Source organism: Planococcus citri, chromosome 5 (assembly GCF_950023065.1).
Source record: "Planococcus citri chromosome 5, ihPlaCitr1.1, whole genome shotgun sequence".
Lineage (NCBI taxonomy): Eukaryota > Metazoa > Arthropoda > Insecta > Hemiptera > Pseudococcidae > Planococcus > Planococcus citri.
Genome location: NC_088681.1, coordinates 17,722,421 through 17,738,039, shown reverse-complemented (window position 1 = coordinate 17,738,039; position 15,619 = coordinate 17,722,421). Strand labels below are relative to the sequence as shown.

At 34.5% G+C, this 15,619-nt stretch overlaps 2 protein-coding genes across 7 annotated transcripts; both read left to right on the top strand.

Annotated features, from left to right (window-relative positions):
• Nucleotides 1-85: 85 nt before the first annotated feature.
• On the top strand, nucleotides 86-5,595 carry LOC135846427 (cytochrome P450 4g15-like). 6 transcript variants are annotated; one of them, XM_065365514.1, is made up of 9 exons: nucleotides 513-532; nucleotides 632-735; nucleotides 1,388-3,328; nucleotides 3,411-3,474; nucleotides 4,345-4,451; nucleotides 4,547-4,615; nucleotides 4,712-4,883; nucleotides 4,969-5,148; nucleotides 5,250-5,595. In XM_065365514.1, the coding sequence occupies exons 3-9, from the start codon at nucleotides 3,263-3,265 to the stop codon at nucleotides 5,408-5,410; spliced, it is 819 nt and encodes a 272-aa protein (XP_065221586.1). In that variant the 5' UTR covers nucleotides 513-532; nucleotides 632-735; nucleotides 1,388-3,262; the 3' UTR covers nucleotides 5,411-5,595. The 6 variants fall into 6 exon arrangements, with proteins under 6 accessions (XP_065221589.1, XP_065221586.1, XP_065221584.1 ...); XM_065365517.1 differs by lacking the exons at nucleotides 4,547-4,615; nucleotides 4,712-4,883; nucleotides 4,969-5,148; nucleotides 5,250-5,595 and having other exon boundaries at nucleotides 86-532; nucleotides 1,384-1,465; nucleotides 2,738-2,926; ... (1 more) ...; nucleotides 3,198-3,328; nucleotides 4,345-4,419; XM_065365512.1 differs by lacking the exon at nucleotides 513-532 and having other exon boundaries at nucleotides 630-735; nucleotides 1,282-3,328.
• Nucleotides 5,596-14,007: 8,412 nt separating this feature from the next.
• LOC135846429 (cytochrome P450 4g15-like) lies at nucleotides 14,008-15,606 on the top strand. The gene is made up of 4 exons (XM_065365518.1): nucleotides 14,008-14,071; nucleotides 14,160-14,331; nucleotides 14,438-14,617; nucleotides 14,707-15,606. Exons 1-4 carry the CDS (start codon nucleotides 14,045-14,047, stop codon nucleotides 14,880-14,882), a joined length of 555 nt encoding a protein of 184 aa, XP_065221590.1. The 5' UTR covers nucleotides 14,008-14,044; the 3' UTR covers nucleotides 14,883-15,606.
• The last annotated feature ends 13 nt before the right edge of the window (nucleotides 15,607-15,619 follow it).

Sequence of the window (15,619 nt, the reverse complement as noted above, 5' to 3'; positions counted from 1 at the left end):
GTACTCAATGAATAAATATCTAGGTACCTAAAAGAGATAAAATTCGAAAGAAAAAAAAAGTAGCATAAAACCTTCCATTTAAACGATACCTTATTATTAAAATATTCGCAATTTGAAATGACGCAGTCCTCCAATAAGTAGTTACAGTGTGGTAAAAATGGATCCAGAAATTAGCATGTTTGCTGTCGTTCGTAATTCCACACATGGTGAGATATTCGCACATTTCTGAGTGGATTTTTATGTACCTACAGAATCGGAAGTACCTATAGTGAATAGTGAACTTCATAAAATATTGTTTTGTTTTTCAATTTCAAGTTTACTTTTTCTCATTTCATTTCAACGATTGTTTTTTTAATAATAAACATGAGCTTTGTACTAACGTTAACGTGTATAATTATAATTGTGAGTTTGGTGAATTTTATTCGAAAATCCAGGAATAAAAGATTTTACGAGCTACTCGAACAGTTTCCGTCACCTCCGAACTGTTATCCTTTAATTGGAAATGCGCATTCCCTCGTAGGCTCACTAGAAGGTAATTTAATAACCTGCACTTGATAGAGATTGTCTTTCATTAGAATATAATAAAAGTGAGTAAATTTTGTACTATCCATTTTTGTTATTTATAAACCAGGTTTATTGGGAAAGTTTGAAAAAATGTTCAAGCCGTACGATCGTTTGGTGTACTGGATGGGTCCGATACCAATATTGGTATTGAAAAAATGTGAAGATATTGCGGTGAGTGGTGCAAATTTTTCAACCAAAAACTAGAGAACATTTCCAAATATGGTTTACAAGGGTCGTTCTGAGCTGCCAGCCTCCGATTTGTGGAAGAGTATTTATGATAGCGTATCCCATGCTACCCCCCCCACTCCAACCGAATTTTTCAATTTTTAGTCATTTTAATGCTTTTGCAACCGTTTTCGCATAATTTTTACAAAATTTTAATACTTTATTAAGCATTTTTGGTGAATTCTACAGAAATGTCATCATTTTTTATGTTTTGTAACAATGGGAAGGTCAAGACACTTGAGGTTAATGACCCCGATTTTCTCCAAATTTTGTTGAAATCTATGAAAACTTCAAATCATTGTGTAAGGTAATCCACCATCCCCCCCCCCTAAAAGAAAAAAATCATCAATGAAAAATTGATTGATGCATAAAATTTGTTCATTTAATTTTTATATAAAATCATAAAACGATCTTACACCAAACATCAACAAATTAATTTGGTTATTTTGTATAATTTGCTACTCATCTAACGTCTAATCGTCTCGTATGTAGTAAAACATTAGGTAGTCAGAAGTGGTTTTTTGGCGAGGAAAGGGGGATTCAAATTTTTTTTCAAATTGCCTATCAAGAGTAACGCGGAAAACTTTTCAACAGACAGTCCTCAATCAAAGTATCGATCGTGAAGACCTCGGCATTATGACAGAATGGCTTGGAATGGGAATGCTTAATGCTAAACGTAAGAAAATCACTTTTGGTATTAGACTAACAAGGGAACCACTTGAGGTGTCACACTCAGATTTCAACGGGACCGCGCGATTTTTGGATTGAGAATAGTCAAAAACTCCCAAAACAAAATTTTCAGCTGTCCAAGTTCATTTTTCGATTTTGGCGAATTTCTGAAAATTTGAAATTGACTATTTTTGACGATTTGGGTAATTCTCAAAAAAAGTTTAAAAACCATGTAACAGGTGGTTTACTTAAATACTTACTATTGACAATTGAAATTTTTTTCAGTGGTATTGTGTAGATACCAACTCGGGCATCACGTGCATATAGTTTAACGACCCCCAACCCCCCTCCACTATGGGTCAAGTCCCCCCAAACCCTGAAAACTCCATCGTCGTGGCCTGTAACCACTTAAATTTTTCAACTTCATCTTCAAAAATGAATTACACTATCACTTTTTCTGAAAAAAAAAAAAAAAAAATGGTACATATTATTATATGATATGAGAGTAAATGACAGAACTGATATAAATTTTTGGAATGATACTTATACCCTGAAACCGAGGTCATAAAGTGATGTAACCAGTTTTTTGTCCATCGCCGTGGCCAATTTTTGTTTATTTTTTCCTGGCTCTCCTATTCGACTTTTTTTGTGGTGAAATGGCCACACTGTATTGTTTCAGTGATAGCAGTACAGTGTCCATTTCACAACCGTCAATCAAATACAGTAACCCATTCTCCGAATGGTAATCTGTAAAAATTGTACAGATTACCATTTTTCAGATCCATCACCGTGGCTTATCATTCTCACGTTTAAAAGAGCCATTTTTTTCTTGAAAAAAAAAAAAATATTCAAATAGTAAGTACTTGATGACCACAACTTTGAAAATTGAAAAATTATTGATTCAACAAATTTTAGTTCTTTTTTTCTTTCATCGTGGATAGTACAGTTTGGTATTTCGTCGTGGCTATCAGGATTTTTTTGTCCACGGCGAAGGAAAGTACCTACCTTATCATGTTTGAATACTCCCATTAAAATGTACCTGGTACCTACTTGTGACCGTCCGCGATAAAACCAACCATCCGTCGCAAAAAATCGAAAAATGAACTTGGACAGCTGAAAATTTGGTTTTGGGGGGTTTTAGACATTGTTCTTTCCAAAAATCGCGGTCTTGTTCAAATCGGAGTATGTCACCGCAAGAGGTATAGATACGATGAATTCACTAATAATGAATGAACAATTTCGTCGCACTTATGACTGAGCTGAGCAAACATTTCTGTAGCCGAAGAATGGAAAAAATCCAGAAGAGTTTTAGCGCCTGCATTTAGTTCGGATATGCTGTCTAAATACGCGGAAAAGTTCGATAAAACTGCATCAGATCTCGTCGAAAAGTTCAGACCAGCTGCGAATAGCGGCGAAGAGATAGATGTCTTGCACTATTTGAAGAATGCTAATTTAGAGGCTATCGTAGGTAAAAAATTACATATCGGTACCTGAGATATGAGACGTGTAATGGGGCACTTCAGCTGTTGCTGGGACTGTTGAGTGTTAGTACTGAATTCTCTAAAATTTTATGTCTATAATATGTAGAAGCCGCCTTAGGCGTATCGATCCAAAGCTGTGGAAAAGAAGGAGAAAACTTTGGCAATTCTGTAATGGAGTAAGATTCCCAAATTGGCTTTTCGTTTAGGTATCCAAATCTAGAGAACGTTAAAGACTCTGAGTTAAAATGACATTTTTAGAGCCATGAAACAAGGAGCGATGCGTATCCAATACCCTTGGCTAATTCCACATCAATCATATTTACATGATCTACTTGAAGTTTACTGGGAAAACTAAAGATATCGAACATTTACAGTATCTGCCCACCAAGGTAAATAATCCCTGCCGATATTTTCCTTTCAAAGAACATCTAGGTACTCTTTTGACTTCCTAACATAATTTAATATTTTCAGATATTAAGACAGAAAATGATTAATATTCGAGACTCGCCAGGTGACAATGATTCGAGCGACAAAGGTACTGTAGCACTCGAAAATTTTTATGCTTGAAAAAAATTGTACAATTTTATCCAAAAGCTTTGAATGCTCATAACATGAAGTTACAAAAAAAAATAAAATAAAGGGAAGGAAGATTTAAAATCAGCAATTGACATTTAAAAATTCAAAAAAACTTTTTTGAGTGTAATTTTCAAAAATTTTTTAGGAAATGCAATTTTTTTCGCAAACTGAGCAAGTGAGGAGCGTTTTTCCAAAGTCAGCTATGTTCTTTTTCAAATCACCAAAAACCAATAGATGAGAATCCATCGTACATAGCTGGATTTGGAAAACCGGTGTTTGCGCATACATTTTTCTTTTGCCTAGAGTATGTAGAGGAACGAGACCGGCAATCCATTAGCGAAATCTGATGCGAACACTTCCAAACTACCCGAAACCGTAACTAACTCGACAAAATTTCAAAATGAACATAGCTGACTTTGGAAAAACGCTCCTCAAGTGAATAATTTCTTTCAATTCAACTCTCACACATCATTCAAAAACTACCAGGACCATTCTGGAGCATCAAAAAAATTTTCAATTTCTTCCAAAACCTTCGGATACTCTTGAAAAGCCTAAAATAATACTTGACACCCCCAACTATAGTTTTTTGGCCATCCACAGCGATTTGAAAATTTTCTGGAGGATTCTGAATAGCACGAAACTAGCAGTTGTTGACGTTTGAGATCTGAGTTGAATAAATTTATTCATTATGCTTTGGCACCTTGATCAAAAAATTTCAGTTTTCTGAAAAAGTTCAAAAATCGCACTTAAGCCCTTTTGAATTTTTAAAATTTCAAAAATTGAACAAGAAATCATGAAATGAACTCAAATAACGTATTTTTTGTTGCAGCCAATTCATCAAAATCAATCATCGATTTACTCATTTGTAAAAGTGCAACAGAACCAGGTTTTAATGAAATACGTATAAGAGACGAATTGCTATTGGTGATTGCTGCAGTGAGTACAAAACGCTTCATCTCGAATTACCTAAACATCGAAAAGTTTGACCTTTGCCTTTTATAAATTACTCATTCATGTACTCGTATTAAAAGGGAGGAGAAATGGCAGCACTGACTATAAGCTTCGCTATGCTGATGTTTGCTATCCATCAAGATATTCAGGTAGGACGTCTGTTATTAATCACTATAAGATTCCCTTTTTTCTTATCTATACTTACTTATTACTTACTCGTATTCGTCTGATTTCACATAACGCAGCAAAAAGTATACGAAGAGATCCAACAACTTACAACCGACTACGTTGAACTTACTGAGGATCACTGGACCAATCATTTAAAATACTTGGAACAATGTGTCAAAGAAACAATGAGAATGTTTAGTCCAGTAATGGTAACTAGCAGACGCACTCATAAAGAAATCAAATTGAAAGGTGTTGTAGTCTATTATCACTTCTATTCTTAACTCGTACCGTTGATAGGTAAAAGTATAGGCATTTTTATTCTGTTCCTTCACAGACAACACGATTGTCCCAGCAAATGTATTTGTCGCTGGGTTCATACATTTTGCCAATTACGATCCTGAATTATACAAAAATCCGGAAAAATTCGATCCAGAAAATTTCAGCGATCAGGCTATCAAGGAACGGCCCAGTTGCAGCCAACTAAACTTTGGTTTTGGACCAAGATCTTGCATAGGTCAACAATTTGCTCAATTGAAATCTCTCACTTTGATGTATTTAACTAGGAAAGATACAATATTGAACACTCATACTACGCCTATTCTAATCTTTCAACAGGACCCAAGTTTGCGATGATGTCTATCAAAGCACAAATCACCTACATCTTGCGCAGTTATCATTTATCAAGCAGCATCAAACAATTCACAAAGGAGGACTTGAAAACGGACCTTAGTATCAGAAGTAAGATAGGTTATCCTATCAAATTCACAAGCAGATGAGAAGTGAAGCGATGAGAATTGAATGCTTAGAAGAGAATGATCGACCCAGGGACTTGTTTGTAAATTTTTAAACGTGTGATTCGTTGTACCATAAATTACAAACATGGCGGTGAATCGAATGTTTTACTTCATGAACAGATTGAAACATGAATGTGAAAATCTCCAATAAAACATTATCAATATTATCTGTGATTAATTGGGTAAATGGCAAAAAAAAACCTAGGTAGCCAACTGTGGACTTTTTTAGGCAAGCAAGGCAAAAATCAATCAGTGCTTTTCGGACGCCTTGGCAAAAAAAGCTCAGATTTCTCTGCACTTGTGACCAAAATTATAACCATTTGACTATTTAATCAAAAAAATACTCCCTGAGAATTCTGACAAAAAAACATTACAATTTTTCAACTCGCCAAAAATTGACACCCCCTAATAATTTTTATGTAAAATGAGATTTTTTTGAAAAATTTTTCAAAAACAGGATTTTTTTAGCAATTTTGGCAAGAACAGGACTTTTTGACAATTTTGGTAAAAATTGCCCTTTTTGACAATTTTAGTAAAAATGGACACTTTTTGACAATTTTGTCAGAAATAGACACTTTTTAGCAATTGTGCCCAAAATGGACATTTCTTGACTATTTTGCCAAAAATTTACACTTTTTGAAATTTCTCCCTAAAAAATTGAAACTTTTTGTATTTTTCATTCAAAAATTGACACTTTTTGTATTTTTTCTTCAAAAATTGACACTTTTTGTATTTCCCCCAAAAAAATTGACACAGCTAGAGGGAGTCCATATTTGTTCCATGTAGGAACTCATATTCTATGATACTACAATCGCATAAATTCTGATTTCTTCGTCAACATTAATTATAGGTAATTAAATTACCTACCTATCATGGGTATCTACCTGTAATTTTCATCTTTCATGTGAAATGAATCCTATAATGCGCAAAGTTCAGTGAATAAAAAATGTTGCATACATTGTGGGAAACTAAGAAGTTGTATTGGCCAAGATCGGATCGTCGGCGGATTATTGATAAGTAAGCTTTTTTCAACTAATTTTGTTTTTTTTTTTAAACCAGCGATTTCTTCGCATAGTCTGTCTAATTCTTGTTTATGTAGGCATCAAGTACCATATTATTAACAATACAATTAAATAAACGAATGTAGAATGATTTATCGTTATTTTAAAATAGCGTCGTAAAGCAGATAACATACTTACAAACAAGGGATAGCCAGCTATTTCTTAATACATTTCACCTTCTGCTGTCCATGTATTTACTTTTATAATTTAACAATCGCAAAATTTATTAGGACTAGTAATTAATCTTTACGTTTAAACAGATGAATTTTGAGAAACGCGTCGAGGTTCTTCACCAGAGCGATTCTTTTCAAAATATTTACAATTACCTAGGGATAAAGCAGAGTTTAAATATCACGTGGTAGAAATCAATCCTTAATATTAGGTACTCGTATGCTGTACGCAGATAAAGTTACCTATGTACATATAATGTAGGTACCTACTCATTCTAGAGTATATTTTTCGCGTTGATTCCAAAATAATGTGAAATGTGAACTTGATAGGTGCATACCTACTTAAAGTGTTGTTAAATTAGATTTTTTACTTTTTTATTTTTATGCATAGTTCACTAATTTTTCAAGCATAAATATGATTACAATATTGATATTTGCGTGCGTGTTTATAATCGCGATTCTGGCGAATTTCATTCGAAAAAATAATAACAAACGGTTTTACCAGCTACTGGAGCAGTTTCCTTCACATCCAACCTATCCTTTAATTGGAAATGCACATATGTTCGTTGGCTCGATAGAAAGTAATTTACCTACATAAATCGGTCTCTTATTCAAGCATTACTAAAAAAAAAAATGCATAAAATATGAACCTAAATAATTGTATTAACTAAAATAAACCAGGTATATTGAGGAAAATGGAGAGATATATGGAACATTACGACCGTGCTGTGTACTGGTTGGGTCCAAAACCGCTCATATTTGTGAAGAAATGTGACGATATTGTGGTGAGTAGGTATAGTGCCATTCTTGAACTAAATACTGCGAGCAGAATTGGTAGGTACCTACTGGTTACTGTTTTCATGCTTTTAGTATAACCTACAAAATTTTCATATTTCAATCCTTGAATTCGGGGCTCAACTTGTCATACTGCAAAAAAAAAAGGAAATTCTCAAATTTGTGTCAAAGAATTAGCCTTGGTACGGAAATATAATTTTGAAAGAAATTTTTGAATTTTTTCTTTATTTTTCCATTTCTTTTTTGCAAATGGCATAAAAGTAATTTAAAAATAAAATCAGAAGAAAGTCTTGCAGCGTCTTGAATTATTTATCTAATCCCAGAAGTTTCTATCTTCGTTTTTTTAAATGTATGTACCTACTTCAATTAAGGTACCTAGTATATTCATTCATCGTCATACCATCTGATTTTATTTTAAAAATTTTCTCGAAAAGCACGTAATAACACAAAAAAAAATCTTCAACAGACGATATTAAATCAGAGCAACGATCGTGATGAGCTCGGAGCACTGAACGAATGGATAGGATTAGGATTACTAACAGCCAGACGTAAGAATATTAGACTAGCACTTTATTTTCAGACACCTCAAGCACTTTACAAAAAGATATTTTTTTATCGTCTTTGTGCATAATTTACAGACGACGAATGGAAAAAATCTAGAAGAGTTTTAGCACCAGCATTTAGTTCGGATATGCTGGCTAAATACACGCGAGTGTTCAATAAAAGTGCATCCAATCTAGTCGAGACGTTTAAAGAAGCAGCAGATAACGGCGAACAAATAGACGTTTCGGATAAAGTAACGAACGCAAATCTACAAACCATCGTAGGTAAGAATGATACAAGATGAAAACCACTTTGAACTGTTCCCCTAATGGAAACAATCGGCTGACAGTTTTTTCATTCGACAATTATGCGCAGAAAATGCAATGGGAATTTCTATTCAAAACTGTGGAAAAGAAGGAGACAACTTTTGCTATGCGCTCTTCGAGTAAGTTTCGTGATTTATCAGCCTAAAGGCACTGGGAACCTCTGACGAAGGTTCAAAGCTCAAATTTAAACCGGAACGTCATTTTTGGAAAGAGTATAGTCTGAAGTCCTCAATCCCAAACCCTGTTGACAAAGAAAACGCGATTACGCCCGCGTAAACGCACCTAAATACGCGGGTATTCCCATTTTACTGCTACGCATTACGCGGTTTACGGCAGATTATGGTCCGTTTTTGCCAAATCCGCGGTTACGCTACTCGTGTATCACCGCGTAAATAGCCGCGTTTACGCAGTTCAGCTGTAACGATTATCTCAAGTGCACCGCATATTCTCCATTTACGCACCGCGTAAAGGTGTTTTAAGGTGTATTGCATAGCGTTCCCCTGAAACACAGCTGAAACGAGGTGACCGCGTAAATGCGTGAATTCATAAACACAAAACGGTGGAATTTTAGGGGCGTAATCGCGTATCCGCTGTTCAGCGATTCGGATTGCAGATAGCAGAGAAGCTGAATTTTGGTATACTGGTCCATTTTTACACTCTAAACACGAATCCTTATTCCTTAGTGTCGCACCGGTTCCTAGTGACCTTTCCCCCAATTGTGATTTCAGCCCCCAATGAGATTTTCCCCCTACCCCCCTAACCCAAAAATGGGGAGTCTATGAAAGTTATTGTACATCAAATTTACTATCAGATGATCTATAAAACAACTTCGTCCCCCTGAGGGAGGTGGACCTGCAGTCAATCTAATATAAGGGGTTTTTGAAAAGGCCTGGGCGCAGAAAAAGTTCTCGAAGGTGGCAACGTCGCAAGGAGGCTGAGACTTACATGGTGTACTATGGAAAAAGCACCGTTTTCTTGTTTTTCGCGAATTTTTCAAAATTTTGAATGGGCACATGGGTGTTTAAGGCATGAAAAATGATCGATTTTTTACGCTCTACAACGTCATCTTTCATTTGAAGCTCTAGCACTCATCAATCAAAAGATATAAAAGCTCAAAGCTCAAAAATCACAAATACCGAACTTTTGAATGAATGTTTCTCAAAATTTTGATCGAGCACATGGGTGTTTGAAACATGAAAAATAATCTAAGTTTCACGCTCTACAATTTGGTTTTTTCCCGAAAGCTCTAGCTTCAATAGATCAAAAGTTGTGTAAGTTCAAAGTTGAGCTTTTTTCTAACTTTTGATCTATTGATGCTAGAGCTTTCGGGAAAAAACCAAATTGTAGAGCGTGAAACGTAGATTATTTTTCATGTTTCAAACACCCATGTGCTCGATCAAAATTTTGAGAAACATTCATTCAAAAGTTCGGTATTTGTGATTTTTGAGCTTTTATATCTTTTTATATATGAGTGCTAGAGCTTCAAATGAAAGATGACGTTGTAGAGCGTAAAAAACCGATCATTTTTCATGCCTTAAACACCCATGTGCCCATTCAAAATTTTGAAAAATTCGCGAAAAACAAGAAAACGGTGCTTTTCCCATAAGACACCATGTAAGTCTCAGCCTCCTTGCGACGTTGCCATTTTTGTGCGCCCAGGCCTTGTTTTTGAATAAATGAGTCCATGATAATTGATAGGTATGAAATATGTGTTTTTACAACAATTTTGACCTCACACAAGTGTAGGAAAATGGATTATGACCTCAAATTATTCCAGTGGGGAGTACCTCTTTCCATGCACCCTTCATAGCTATCGTGGATCACACTCAAAAACCCCCTATATTCAATTGACTGCAGGTCCACCCCCCTCAGGGGGACGAAGTTGGTTCTTAGGCCATCTGATGGGAAATTTGACGTAGAACAATTTTTATAGACTCCATTTTTGGGCTAGAACCGCAATTTGAGGAGATACGGGAGAAAAACCTCATTTGGGGGTTAAAATCCACAATGGGGGCAGAAAGCTAGGGACAAGTGGGGTACACCAAGGATTCATGTTCAGGGTATAAAAATAAGCCAATATACCAAAATTCAGCTTGTGGTACAATGTTTTGAAATCATTCCACTTGAAAATTTTCAAAGTCCAGAGTGTTGAAAGGTGCATATAAAAGCATTCAACACCAATCCTTCCATCAGCTCCAGTGGTCTAGTAGGTAAGTCAGGTGGATAACACAGTGGTGTGCTGTAGGTCACAGGTTCGATCCCCACCCCAGGTGGAAAATTTTTTAGGTTTTTTAAATTTTTTTTTTGGAAGAATTATTTGATTCTGAAACAATGGTTTCCAAGGAAAACACAATTTCACCTATTAATTCACATATTTTGATTTATGAAATTCATAATAAAATGAGGAACTAATGTTTTATGCCAAACTGCTGAAACGCGGAACCACAAAATCAGCGTTTATGCGGTGACACAATGTCCTTTGTTCTGGCAGAATCCGCACCGCGTTTATGCTATTACGACCGCGTTATTCATCGAAAACGCAGTCCCATTTTAATGCTGTGGAAAACGCGGTCTTGTTTTGTCAACAGGGAATCCTGAATTTCAGCTGCCTAAATTGTGTTTTAGATTTTTGACGAATTTTTAAGCATTCAAAATTAAATTGTGTTTTAAATTTTTGACGAATTTTTAAGCATTCAAAATTAATCATTTTCGGAGATGAGTAGGCACACGGTTGTTTCAAAAATAGGTAGGGGAGAGACGCCAAATATGGAATACCATCTTTAAAATTGAGATTATCTCAAACAACCAATGGGTAGCTGCAACCCTCTAGTTTCACCCTCTAAAAGCTCAGTTTTCAAAACCAAAAACTTTTCCCCCCACTCCCAATTTTGTAGAAAGTGTCATTTTTGGACTTTGAAAAAATGGTCCCCAAATATGGAATAGTTTTTTTTTCTTCAAAAATTACTCGCAAAAATACGTATTTAAATGAATTTATTCGACTTGAAATGTAATAAGTAATTAAAACCTTTGACTACAATAACAAAATCCACATTATAATCAATTTAAAACATGAAATTATCTGACTTTGAAAGGAAATTTTTTTCAAAAATTAATGGATAAAATTACGTATTTAATCAAATTTATTCGACTTGAGACCTAAAATACATCTAAGATGCATAGGCCTAATTACTTACCAACGTTTTGAACATGTGTGATCGAAAGAATACTTAAAAAATAACAAACACAACATATTCCATAATAGGCTACCCAAAGAATCTGAATAAAAAACGATCATAACTTTTTTATTTGTAGCTTTTGAGAAAAACTGATGAAATATTCTGAAAGTACTCACTTTTTACTTCTAGAAGCTATCTTCATACAAATGTTTTCGCACAATTTTCTGCTAAAATTTTTGAATTCAAAATTTTTCACAGAAAAATTTTTTTGTTATCAAATCACATTTTCGTCAATTAAACACCACCAAAACTCGTATAGCCTGGTTATTTCACTAGCTTAATCGATTCTGACCATCATCGGTAGATTTTGATGGTAAACATTCGAGATATTGTTGCATTCCATATTAGGCAACATTCCATATTTGGCGTCTCTCCCCTATGTATAATTTACCTAATAAATGACAATCCGTCCTAAAACTCAATTTTTAAATTTCTCAACTGCTTTGTCTTGTGGAAGCTAACTCAAAACTGACAGTTGAAATTTTAATGGTGTGGTACTTGGGCCAAAAGCTACATTGGAGGACACTTCATGAATGAGTGGATTAGTTTCAAGGCCAGATAGTTATCATCATTTTTTCTGAATAATTAAATATAGGTACATGCTTTTTTTAAAAATATAAATCGCTGAAAAGGGATTAACTTGAGATTTTTTTTTGAGAGAGAGAGAAAAATGAGTATTTATTCAGCTCAGTGCCTAAATGCTATACACAAAGTGATCAATTTTTATACAATAATAATGCGATACTTAAGATGGTATAGGCAAAAAATGTAATAAAAACCTACGGATATAACGATTTGAAAGAATTATTGTTTTTATTGCATCAAAAAAGATCTTGAAGATTTGTATTTGTGTTATAAGACAATTCATAAGATTTTTGCTAAGTAGGAATATTCAAAGTCATCAAGCGATTCCAGCGTGAATAGGTATTTTTCAGTAAGAAAGTCTTTCAGAGAAGGCGTCGATTGATTCTATTTGCAGTTCATTATGGAACTGATTGTTTTGGAGGAACCATGGTGATGCGTTTGTAATGATTCGTAGAACTTTGTTTTGTATGATTTGTAGCTTATGTTTGTTAGTTTTTGAATCTGTTATCCATATTGGCGCTGCATATGTGAATGACCTACGGATGAGACTTTTGTAAAGAAGTAGACTACAAGATGTAGACAATCCATAGTGTTATCGATTAAGATTTCTGGAGTTGATAAGATTTTGCAAAGTGTGAAGATTTTTGTTTCACTTTTAAGAGGATTTAGCTTAAGTTTCCATCGTACAAATCATGGTTCCAATTCATTGATGCCAGCTTGAAGCTGATTACAAGCAATTAGAAGATCATTACTTTGGCTGAGTAAACACGTATCATCAGAAAACATTGCTATTTCATTATCAGCTGGTTTAGGAATATCACAGCAGTATAAGATGAACAATGTTGGACTCAATACAGCGCCTTGCGGTACACCACAGCTGATTCCTCGAAGCGAAGAGCTTTCATCGTTGATTTGAACATAAAATTTCCTATTTTGAAGGAAGGAAGAAATGATTTTATGTAGAAAGGTGGGTGTTTTGATTGTAGGCTAACTAATTTGTGAATTAAACCGCAATGCAATGCAGAGTCGAATGCCTTTTTGATGTCTATAAAAGCTGAAGTTGTGAATTGCTTCTTTTCATAAGTTGTACCATTCGATCTAAAGCTCCAAAAATTGATCTGCGCAGCTGAAATTTTGGTTATGGGAATTCAAGACCATGCTCAAATAGACGGACAGCTCGATAGGTGCCCTTGAAATAAGTATCAATTATAATAGGTTCTGCAATTTTTAGAACCATCAAGGAAATAATAAAGCGAATACAATATCCTTGGCTACTTTCACATCATATTTACATGATTTATCTGAAACTAACGAGGAAAATTAAAACTATCGAACATCTACATCATCTACCCACAAAGGTGAATGAAACGTATGGTAGACGTTGGTAAGACGGCATAGTCCGTGAAGAAATGTGAAAAATAAGAATCTACATGCATCATTTTCGCGCATTCATACCAACCGTTTTTTTTTTCAGATTTTTAAAGAGAATTTGAATAATAATCGAGGAGTAAGAAATGAAGATAATTCAACCAAAAATGGTACGATTCTTCAAACTTCACCTTCAAATTAACACAATAAGAAAATGTAAGTAATCGATTCTGTAAAGTAACTAACTTATTGTTACAGTCGATTCATCCAGAACAATTATCGATTTGCTTATCAAAAAAAGCTCAATAGAACCTGGTTTCGATGAAACTCGCATAACAGATGAACTATTACATATGCTGATGGGGGTAAGTAGGTTCCTACTAATGCTAACGTAGCAAGTAAAATTTCGATTTTGATACCTATCATGTACAAAATGAACCTTGATAGGTAGCCTAATTTCTGATTTAGTATTAATTATTCATACCTATAGGGAGTAGAAACAACATCAATCACTGTGAGCTTCATACTGTTGATGATGGCTATGCATCAGGATGTTCAGGTAGTAAGATTTGCCATCAACTCACCTAGCTCACTAGTTCGTATGGTGTTCTCGTTCAGTAATCGCCTCTCATTTCACATTACTACAGCAAAAAGCATACGATGAAATCACACAGCTATCAACAGAGGATGGAAGGTACACCGAGAATCACTTGACTAATAATTTAAAATATTTGGAGCAATGTATCAAAGAAACATTAAGAATGTTCAGCCCAGTAGTGGTAACTAGCAGATTTACTCATAAAGAAATTACACTCACAGGTATTGTATAATGTAGCCAAACTACAACGATTTTTTTTTCACATTTTGCAAGATGCGATGATAATGAAGTTTTATTGTTTTTATTTTTTTTTTAAATTTTATTCAGACAACCTAACAGTTCCTGCAAATGTGCTCGTAGTGGCGCTCATACTTCTCGCAAATAAAGACCCTGATTTATACAAAAATCCGCAGAGATGGGATCCCGAACATTTCAGCGATCAAGCAATCGAAAAACGATCCAAGAATAGTCAGTTGAGCTTCGGCTATGGAGCAAGGACCTGTATAGGTGTGAATCATTCCTCACTCGGAAATTCATTCCTGCAGTATTGAAACAATGAAATATTTACATTACATCGAATGACGATTGTTCAACAGGTTCCAAATACGCGATGATGTCTATTAAAACGCAAATAGCTTACATCTTGAGGAACTATCATTTATCAACCAGTGTCAAAGAATTAAAAAGGGAACATTTGAAGGCAGATCTCAGCATCAGAAGTCGAATTGGCTATCCAATCAAATTTACAAGAAGAAGAGAAATGAAGCAATAAAGGCACAAGACAATGACTAACTCAATGAATTGTTTTTCGAATAGTCAGATGTGTAATTTATTCAATGATTGACGAGAGAAAAAAAAACTTCAATAAATTGATTTTCATTGATATTACCGTTAGCCTGGAAACCAGAAACTGCCATGCCTACTTGAGTTTTTTTTCTTACGAAGCGATTTCAAAGAACTAAAGTTCATTTTTGGATTTTGGGCGAAATTTTAAAAATTAAAAAATATGTATAAAAAACTCTTTTTATAGCGATTTTTCAACTTTTCCATAAAATCAGAAGGCAAGTAGGTATCATATTTTTCAAAAAAAATTAACAAGTGTGAATGATTATTTCAAAAGCTGACGATTTGGGGGGAAGGTGGGAGGCGGGTGACCCGCCCTAATGTAGGTACTTATCAGCTTTGTACCTCAATTACTATAGTTGATAAAATTCTAGTATTGAATTTTGGGGACGGAAGTACTAAAATAAACATTGAAAATTTTTGGAAATTTCGAACTGGTGTGGTCTCATGAAGAAGGAACAGGAAGATATAGGTATGCCTCAAAAACTGAATTTTTTCCATTTTCAATCCTCTGTCCTATCTCGTCACTTTTAATTTTGAAAAAACTGAAATACATACTTACATCTTAACGTATCTACTGTTTAACTCCAAGTCGAATAAATATTTGAATAAGGGAAAAAATTGTCACTAATTTAACGAGTAATTAAACCAAATAAAACACGCATA

What these genes read in the sequence shown, in the direction of transcription:
- LOC135846427 (XM_065365514.1), top strand. Translation starts at nt 3,263, where the DNA reads ATGATCTACTTGAAGTTTACTGGGAAAACTAAAGATATCGAACATTTA. An exon ending in CAATGATTCGAGCGACAAAG is followed by an intron (nt 3,475 to 4,344) that starts GTACTGTAGCAC and finishes TTTTTGTTGCAG; the next exon opens with CCAATTCATCAAAATCAATC. An exon ending in TAAAGAAATCAAATTGAAAG is followed by an intron (nt 4,884 to 4,968) that starts GTGTTGTAGTCT and finishes GTTCCTTCACAG; the next exon opens with ACAACACGATTGTCCCAGCA.
- LOC135846429 (XM_065365518.1), top strand. Translation starts at nt 14,045, where the DNA reads ATGATGGCTATGCATCAGGATGTTCAG. An exon ending in CTATGCATCAGGATGTTCAG is followed by an intron (nt 14,072 to 14,159) that starts GTAGTAAGATTT and finishes ACATTACTACAG; the next exon opens with CAAAAAGCATACGATGAAAT. An exon ending in TGGAGCAAGGACCTGTATAG is followed by an intron (nt 14,618 to 14,706) that starts GTGTGAATCATT and finishes ATTGTTCAACAG; the next exon opens with GTTCCAAATACGCGATGATG.